Here is a 9,451-nt window from a genome sequence, read left to right on the forward strand (position 1 = left end):
TTTTTTTTTTTTTTTTTTTTGCTAAAAAGATCGACCTAGCTTGTGAAAGTCTTGAGAAAGTCATTATAATTAGTTTCATATATTATAAATTATTTGATTTCACAATATAATAAATTAATAAAAATTTAAAGTGTCAGAACGGAGTCCTACTAATTTGCATCATATATTCATATACAACCTTATTATATGTGACATTTGGATTGTACCGAGTGCTATGAGAATAGTGTCACCATAGTACTTAGTTGAGCAATCATAACTCAATTGAATGGATAGTTTATAGTTAGTTTATTAACTATAAAATTTTAGTCAAAGACTTTGTGGTTAGTAGCACCCAATTTATACTCCTGTTGAATCTGGAGGTGACTGTTGACTCTTAAAAACAAAACAACAAAGTTTTAAGTTTAACCGTGATGAGAGTTGTCATACAATACCTATTAACACCATAAATTATGTATGTATGTATGTATATATATGTTTGTATTACATCAAATAATTTAAGATATCACATTCATTGCAATTAAAAAAAAAAACAAAACAAAACAAAAGTAGTGGTATTTGTTTATTGTAAGCACAGTAGATAAGACAAGTGCAATAAATTCATGGGAGAACATCAAGGGTTAGGGCTTAGTAAAGAAGAAGAGACCAGGATGTGTTACGATGCAAAAACCCTAGACCGAAGCAAGAGAGAGTGAAACTAAAAGTTTGGCTCGACGACGTGAATGTTTGTTGGCGGACATTCACATGGAGGAACCGCAAAAATTTTGGAACATACATTTAAGTGTCTTTCTTTTCACTTATATATGCAATTTATTTTTTGTCCAATCCAAAATACTCCTAATCACATGGAATTATATATAATTATATTGGTAAAATTATACAAATCTCAAATATGTATATGTGTAACCAAAGACAAAAATTTATACACAATCTTGCAAGCACAGAAACTAATAAAACCATAACATCTTGAGTGCGATCAATTTAATCATGCAAGTTTTATGATGTCTTTACCATAATGTTCTTATCAAGAAGATTAATGGAGGTTTCAGCCCATATTTCTTCGATCTTGTAAGTATCTGTGTGTATGAAAACATGTACGGTAACTAAAGTAATTTCTACATAAAGAAGGCTGTTAATCAGCATATAACCACACAATTCCACAATTAATTAGTCAATAGGAGGGGTTTGTAATTCAATAATAAGGTGATCACGTGCAAGAATTTAAGCAGTTAGTTGGCATGAGAAGAAAAGATTCCACAACCGTGGCATTGCAAACCCTAATTAAACAAAAATTTTAAATCTGGATCAGCTTCAATTCTGGCCTTAGCTTATTGATTCTCTCTTTCTGCATTTAATGTCTTCCACATGATTCCAAACTCCTAATCTTCTATTCCGAGAAAAACAGCTTTCTTTCCCTAGTACTGTAGCTCTTCTTAGGAGTAAAATATTATGACCTGCCTTAGCTCATAAACAAGTTTCATCCGTTCTCTCTTAAACTATTATTTTATTAACACTACTACTAAGACAATCAATATAATTAGATTTATAACTATATCTAGGGAGCCATCCCACCCATGTTAATCAGACAACTAACTTGAAAACTACAAGGTTTTAAATTCGACTCATTTTCATGGTGAATGTGAATATTAACCTTCTTGATTTGAGCTGATTATCTATGAAGAATTTAGGTTAACTTAACTCCTTGTGAATTTTTTTGACGACTATGGTCACAATATTGGTTTACTACCTCTGACCCTTTGTCAATTAGGATCACAATATAGACTTTATACAAACACACTTTTAAGATAGCTATTATTATTAAACTAAAGACATCATGACACACAACTATTAAAGTATTACTTTTTATTTATAATAACCGACGCCCTAACTATTCGATCAGTATGTAAAAAATTTCTGTGTGACGATTTATATGTTCATTTGATGCACCAAATTAAAGTTAGTCAAACTCGTAATTACAGCATGTTGAATATCTTAAACGGTAATTACGTACCTTAAAAAACGCGTATGAGTTTTCGCAGTTTCAAACAACTACGCTCTTAGGGAGAAGAGACAGGGTGGACAGGATGAGAAGCTTGTAAACATTGTTTATGTTCCCATGACGTGTTTATTTTAAGATGGTTTGAATAAAGAATGGGTGAAAAACAGACATCTTCACCGTCTTGAAGAAAATAAAAACACGCAACCTCCGATGCAAACATTGAATGCGCTTGGTGATATGGAAGATTCCATTATTGGGACAATGGATGTTCTACAATATATATTTTTTAAATTTTGTCTAAAATTCTAAATGCGGTGGAGATTCTGAGAAATCTAAAGCTTTGACAATTCCGGCCAGCTTCAATTCTATGGTGCTGGGAAGTTTGAATAGGTCACCGGCCACCTACACAGTTACATAAACTGTGCTCTTAGCCTTTGGTTCCCGAGGCTTCTAGTTCTATCCCAAATGCAAATTTCCATGTAGCTACAGCTAATTAAATCTCTCTTACGGAATGTATGTGACTGACTAATTAAAAACCAAACCCAGAATGCAATGACCATTGACACAGGCACATGCTAGGCACGTGACAGCACGGAGAGGGGACCAAGCTAGTTTGTTGCTGCAAATGTACTATTTGTTTCTTGCATGGCATTAATTGCAGATTCCCTAAGTATTTCATCAGCACAAATATCATATTCTACAAGGGCTGTTATTGCCATGCAGATGCTAGTATAGGTTCATGGTTGGAAGATAAATGTACAAGACTAGTCCAGCTTGACCTTGTCTGATTGACAACTTGACCAACAGAAAAAACGAATTGGTCATCGCAGGAAGCCAGCACATTACCAGCAAAACAATAATTCCTAATGCATGCATACTAACGGCGGCCTGTGAAATATGACCAACTTTGGGTTACGAGAGAATTGAAACCCGCAACTACTATCTAAGAGGTAGTATACATTGAGTAAATCCCGCCTTGTAATTTTAGTTGGCAAAAAAATGATAAATTAGTTTAGATTGTCTATAGTTGACCATCTCAAACTAAAAAAGCCAATAGGTCATTCCTACTGAGAGTCCAACTTGTAATTTTCTAACTATCAAGCTAACGGTCTGACCAACTTGGTTATGATTATCCCAAATATGACCAACTTTAAAAACACAAACCATATCAAAAAAAGTCTTTTTTTTTACTTGTCACTCTAAATAAAGTAGATGGAATTTTTTCACCTTAACTGCGAGGAGATATTATTATGCAAGGCAAGCTAAGAAGTTGGTAAATAAAGATTGGAAGGGACCTCAAAAATTTTCAGCACATTTCTCAAGGGCATGCAGAAGACGGCAAGCGGCTTCTGGCATGATGCAATTGCCGTAGATGACGTCTTTTAATTCCTTTTATGAATTGAGCACTTCCGGAATCATTATCTTTAATAACGGGAAAAGGATGATCTGAACTGTGGTCAACTGCTTTCTTCTTCAAGTACTGTGCTGCCTGCGCCTGCACTGATGATATACCCACAGACATTATTAACAATATAATGGTGTAAGGACCTCCTTTCCCGCCACTTTTTCAAGTCCAAAAAAAACACTTAACTCCAAGTTTCATACTTACACCACAGATAAGACTTGACATAAAGAACATCATTGCACTGTAACCACGTAGAACAGTGGGAGATTAAAAAAAAAAAAAAAACAGATCATGCAGCTTGTAGACTTTTTAGTATAATGTAAAAAGTAGGGTTGATTTAAGTGAAACTTCCAACCATGAGATAATTATAATTGTCTTTCACTTCCATTATATTAATTCTCATATAAAATGCAAATAAAACAAAATCTGTTTAAGGTGCAAAGATTGATGCTGAGACAAGATTATGCATCATTATATTCTTGTTGAACTTCTGGCCAGGTCTCCATATTCAAAAATGTTGGGGTCTTAAAAGAACAGAACCTCTAATTGCTTGTCTTTCTTGTGTTAATTATGATATCTTGTGCCAGTGCATATGTGAGCACAAGATATGTGCCTCCATACCTATAAAACCTAATAAAAGCAGGGCACTATGATCAGAAGAGGACCACCTCTAGCAACTCATCAGTAAATGGTCAGACTTGGAACATACTGCATAATGCAGTTTGAGAAGGATGGAACCATACCACTTCAACAGGGGTTATTTTTAGGGTGAATCCATGACCTAACCATCAATGGTACGGTTTAGCTCTTAGTCTCTAAGCCAATCAAGACCTTCAAATAGTTATCTCTGTTCAGGGAAAAGAATCCCATGCAAAATGCACATTAGCCTTTAAATTGAATATGTGGGAATTAAACCACTGCTTTTATCATATCATTTCTCATTAGGCTAATTAGTGAACACAATTACTAGAAAACAAAGTCAAAGCTCTTTTTCTTTATTAAACCTCAAACCAATGACACCTGGAACATCATCTTTGACAAGTCAAACAAAGTATTGATTGTCTCTTACCTAATATAAAAAGTTGACATACCAGATTGTGAAGAAGCTGTGATAGCAGCATAATATTTGAGCTCCTCGATTTTTTCAATCAATTGAACATTATTGAAGAGGTCACCTGTCTGAGTGTCAATTATGTTGCTTTTCATATCAAAGCATAATAATGCCTTCTCACATGCCTACAAAATTGAAAGTCAGATGGACTCATGGAAGTCTGAAAGTAAGACAAAAATACAAACTACAGTCACAATAAATGTTTGAAAATTTGTCCATGTTGAAGAAAAAAATACATCTAACAAATGCTAAGCGTGCCGGATGTGAGACAAAGCTTGATTTCATATGGTGACTCAAGACTAAAAGTGCTGCATCCTATAAAGTTTACCTTTCTTGCAATAGAATAAAAGCCATTCTGAAATGAATGTTGCGCAAAGGTGAGCCATTCAATACATGAAACTCGAAGTTTCTGATCACTAGTAGCCTTTTGTTCTCGCATGAGCAATGCTTCGTATCTCAAGGCCAAGCAACTCTACTAGATGCAAAATTGCAAAATATTATACAAAATACTACTAGCTAGTTAAAAAATCAGGAATTCTGCTAGATGATATATAACACCAGAAAGTTCTTTTTGGGATACAATTTATAGTCTCTAGTTTGAAGAATGAAGATCCATATTCCATTAAAACAATTATTCCGATTTCAAAGCCCAATTCATGCGAATAACTAATTATCACATTTAAAAAAAATGAAGTACGTGGCTTTGATATTCCATAGGCAGTCTTAAGTCTTAGCATAGCTAATTCAATCCATAATTGATTAATTTCTATAGTATTCCATAGGAGTAGTTCCAAATAAAGGCAGATGTTTTCAAATACAACAGGCTCAGTTTCATATTGTATAAGGTTTCTTCCAAGGAAAGAAATCAACAAGCAAAAAGATGGTGAGAATGATGAAGCAAAAATATAAAAGTAAATACATCATCTCATTTAATTTCTCAAGCTTTTTGTCATTGTATTATCAATTTATCAGTTATCAGCACAACCATCCCACCATGTGCAATAGGAATATATATATTAAATTTTCCATTTAATTTTCTTCAACCACCAATAAATATGTGCAGAAAATTATTGAAACTAAAAATGTAAATTGAAATTGACAGTTATAGCGGAGAGATCAAATATGAAAGTGATTTAGCTCAATGAGAAGAACGCACAAATTTAAATAGATTGAGAAACCTATAGACTACATATATAAATATAAAATACGCGCGAGGATATGCAGTGTGATATTTTGGCATTGTACAAAAGAAGGATAGTAAAATCCGCATACCTCAACATCGCCTATGAGAGCAAAAACGCGAACGTGAAATTCAACGATCAGAAGCTTATCGTCAACAGATCTGAGAGCACTAACTTCACGAAGAACAGAGAGAGACTCGCGTCGCATGAAATCATTCAAAGCGGATACGATACCGATCAGCGATTTCGCGTCGTTGGAGGCCAAAATGCACTCGAGAACTCGGAGAGTTCCGTCATCGAATCTGCAGATCAGAGACATGGCACACAATAAATCCATGAATAAAAACGAGATGTTTGAAGCAGAGCTAAAGGAAGAGAAGCAAGTCGGTCCGAGTTTTTTAACCTTCGGTTCTCAATTAGAGAGCGGAAGAGGAAGATTTGCCGCGAGACTTCAACGGACATTCTGAGAGAAACAAAATTGGCGCCTTCAAATTTTTAATTTGCACACATATATATACCCCACACACTATCTCAGATTTTCCATCTTGAATTGAAAAAAGTTGTTTTCCCTTTGTGAATTTCCCATCCAATCTTTACCCGTGAGAATTTTATTCCTTGGGTCAGTTGGGTGTTCATAAATTGATTTACTGCCTTTAAAAAAAAATTAATTTCTCGCATATTTAATTAAAAAATAAATTTAGTTACTTCAAGTGAATATTAAAAGTATAATCAAATGATAGCACTTTAGGGGAAAAAATTATAAAGAAAATGCAAGACTATAGAGTATGTCGCATTACACTTTTGAATTTACATACCTGACAAAAAAGTTCAAGAGATATGTAATATTGCTCTTTTAAATTTGCATAACTAGTGAGCAATTGATTCATATCATGACCCGATGAAATTAAAATTTAAAAAAGTATTGTTCAAAAATTACAAATCAATTTCTTACGAAATTTTTAAATTTTCGTGACAAATTTCGAGTGAGTTTGCACCGACCAATTTGAAATTTTTCAAAAGAATAAACTAATAATAATAATAAATTGTACAATATAATCCACGTAAATACTAAAACGCCATCTATATGAACAATTTTGCCATGAAGGATATTCATCACACTCTAAATAAACGCTGTCATTAGTCCATAGCAACCACAAGCAGCCAATCTAAATTCATTGCATATCAGAAGAGAGTTTCTAAAAAAAATTGAAGATTGCCTAAATTCATTAATCAAAGTATCAAAAATGTTAACTTTGCTCATCCCAGTTTCCTCCCACAACATTCAAACACACCAGACAGGTATTCAATAATGCTGCAATAGATGACAGATATTACACTAGATCAAATTCCATTTAGTAGCCATAGCAAAATGGATACAACAGGAGATGCCAACAAGTGGAAAAGAGCAGATGGGAGAAGTGAGACTGAAACAGAAGTCTTCAGTTGAACCAAAAACCTGCAGGGCTCCACAGAGGGGTCGACGGTAGTTATCAAGCCCAAGCCTCCAAAGTTGCAGCTATCTGCATTCTGATTGTTCTGTTGATAATAGTTGTTAAATGCGTAGGAAATATTCCCGGGCCAGCTAATGTTAAAACAGGATCCTCCAGGTGACAGTGCGCTGCAATCAGCAGAGGAACATGCGTCTATTGCTTGGGCAGTTGCATTGGACAAATCTTTGTTGTTGTTTACTACACACCATTTAGAAGAAAGGTACTGGACATTTTGGGCATCCACCATTTTTCTTGAGCCCTGCCCGAAATCGACATGGTACTTTGCTTGGCCATCAAAAGTAAACACGCCCCAGTGTCTCTCGAAACTTCCACTAGCTACGCTTCTCTTGTCTTCGTCCAAAAGGCTTAAAATATAAGTCTCGAGTGGCAGTTTAGTGGCTTTTGACGAAGTTCCAGACTTGCTGTGAAGGCGTTCCATAAGGCCTTTCAGGAATACCTCGGCATTGGAGGACGTGGCATTAGCAGCTCCATCTGTTGGCCATCCAATTTGCCCGACGACTATATCCATTTGGGGAAATCCAGCAGAGGACAAAGCTGAGACAAGAGTGTCACAGCTCAAATCAAAGCTATTTTTGTAGGTCTTGCGACTGTAATTATGAGGGCGTGCAGTTTCCTTGAAGAGAGCAAAGTCAAGGGAGATGTTCTTATTTTGACGATAACTTTGAAAAGGAGAAATAGTCACAAAGAGAGGAGATTGGCGCTGGCTAAGAAATTTGAGAACTTGAATCATGGTTTTGTTTATATCTGCCCTGAAATGTCCTCTTGACGGCATGCCAGTTTCTGAGAGGAAAGCATCAAAGCTGCATGGAATTACGACTTTGATCTCTTTTTCCAAGTTAGCTTTCACCAATGCAGTATGAATGTTTGTGGCTGCCCCAATAAGAAAAGGATGGAACTGTGTGCCATAAGTCTCAAGGAAGGGTTCATCTCCAATCGAAATATACCTGTATATAGCGCCTTAGCAGTGCATACAGATATAAAGGTCTAACAAGTACATAGGAGCAAACATTAATTACATTCAATAAAAAGACGGCATATAATCTAAGGAAAAGAGACAAGAGAGGCGGGGGCAACTCCAGCTAAGTTGGTCAAACTGTTGACTTGGTAATCAAGTTCGAATCCCAACATGAGCAACCTATTGTGGTTACTCAGTGCAAACCCTCGGGTAGTGACTTAAGGTTTCCCCGTCACCCAAAAAAAAGAGATGAGAGGCAAGCATAATGGCTGTATTTGTTGATGAAATCCACAGTTCCACACAAATGTATTGGATACATGCCAGATAACAAGCTAACTGCAATGCACTTATAAATTTAAGCAAATAAAATTCACTTCTCCTGTTGGATACCAGAAGACTCAAATCTCCAATATAGTGAAATGAAAATTTAGTATTTAAGCAATGAAGGCAAAAACAGTATGAAATCAATAGTAGGAGTAATTCTCCAGAAACATTGATTGGAAATTGGTAAGTGGATTTATAATTTCATATAAGTAGCAAAGGACATCCATAACTTAAATAAATAAGCAATATTTTATACCATGTATAAAAACTTTATTTCCATGTTATAAGGAATAAAAGATATTTTGAATTAAAGCTGTGATTCTGATGTTATGAATGCAGCAAACTCCAAATAAGCGAGAGATATTAGCAGCCCAATGTTTGAAGCTAAGGATTCTCGACAACAACAAAATCACACTCTAGCTAAAACGAATTAAAACAAAATTTAATCAATCAAATAAAATGCTCACAAGTCCATAGAAAACTTGAATGCAGGGTTTCTTAACAAAACTAAGCAGTGAGAAATGAAAAGGATGCAAGCGTGAAATTCACATGAACGTACTCTATTCGGACTTTGGAGGAGGCCTCGGAGAAGTAGCGGGTGATGTTATCATGGACCCAGCTCTGAGCGGCCTTCAAGGAGGAATTCAAGCCGCGAAGCATGGAATCGGGAATGCTCACAGTGACGTCAATTTTGGCACCGGAGAGGGACTCGAGTGCTTCGGGGTAGGGTTCCGAGAGCTTTACCTTGGCGATGCCATTGGCCTTGAGAATCTGGACGACCTTGTCCGCCGGTAAAGGGTGAGACGCCGCCCTGCCCCAGTTCACCCCTACGGCTCCCACACTGACCGGAAAAAGGGTGGGGACGATGAGAAATAGAACGCATGTGGCTAATAAAGCAGTCGGAGACGCCATCGATGATGCTCAGGCTACATGCTCAGTGAGTCCCTGGTACACAAAATGTGGCCGGT

The 9,451-nt window shown here is 36.0% G+C and overlaps 2 protein-coding genes across 2 annotated transcripts; both read right to left on the reverse strand.

The window, feature by feature from the left end:
* Positions 1 to 3,244: 3,244 nt before the first annotated feature.
* Positions 3,245 to 6,204, reverse strand: LOC116017198. The gene is made up of 5 exons (XM_031257731.1): positions 6,097 to 6,204; positions 5,785 to 5,995; positions 4,841 to 4,984; positions 4,493 to 4,637; positions 3,245 to 3,496 (listed from the first exon to the last, which is right to left on the reverse strand). Exons 1-5 carry the CDS (start codon positions 6,153 to 6,155, stop codon positions 3,315 to 3,317), a joined length of 741 nt encoding a protein of 246 aa, XP_031113591.1. The 5' UTR covers positions 6,156 to 6,204; the 3' UTR covers positions 3,245 to 3,314.
* Positions 6,205 to 6,886: 682 nt separating this feature from the next.
* Positions 6,887 to 9,451, reverse strand: LOC116017197 (glucan endo-1,3-beta-glucosidase 9). Its single transcript, XM_031257730.1, has 2 exons — positions 9,043 to 9,451; positions 6,887 to 8,148 (listed from the first exon to the last, which is right to left on the reverse strand). The coding sequence occupies exons 1-2, from the start codon at positions 9,393 to 9,395 to the stop codon at positions 7,035 to 7,037; spliced, it is 1,467 nt and encodes a 488-aa protein (XP_031113590.1). The 5' UTR covers positions 9,396 to 9,451; the 3' UTR covers positions 6,887 to 7,034.

This window comes from Ipomoea triloba, chromosome 4 (genome assembly GCF_003576645.1).
Source record: "Ipomoea triloba cultivar NCNSP0323 chromosome 4, ASM357664v1".
Taxonomy (NCBI): Eukaryota; Viridiplantae; Streptophyta; class Magnoliopsida; order Solanales; family Convolvulaceae; genus Ipomoea; species Ipomoea triloba.

Bases quoted from the DNA above. Each gene is read 5' to 3' on its own strand.
- LOC116017198 (XM_031257731.1), bottom strand. From the start codon at position 6,155: ATGTCCGTTGAAGTCTCGCGGCAAATCTTCCTCTTCCGCTCTCTAATT. The intron at 4,638-4,840 runs GTAAACTTTATA...TCAATTTTGTAG, and splicing joins TTTATTCTATTGCAAGAAAG to GCATGTGAGAAGGCATTATT. The intron at 3,497-4,492 runs GTATGTCAACTT...GTATATCATCAG, and splicing joins CACAGCTTCTTCACAATCTG to TGCAGGCGCAGGCAGCACAG.
- LOC116017197 (XM_031257730.1), bottom strand. From the start codon at position 9,395: ATGGCGTCTCCGACTGCTTTATTAGCCACATGCGTTCTATTTCTCATC. The intron at 8,149-9,042 runs GTACGTTCATGT...CGCTATATACAG, and splicing joins TCCTCCAAAGTCCGAATAGA to GTATATTTCGATTGGAGATG.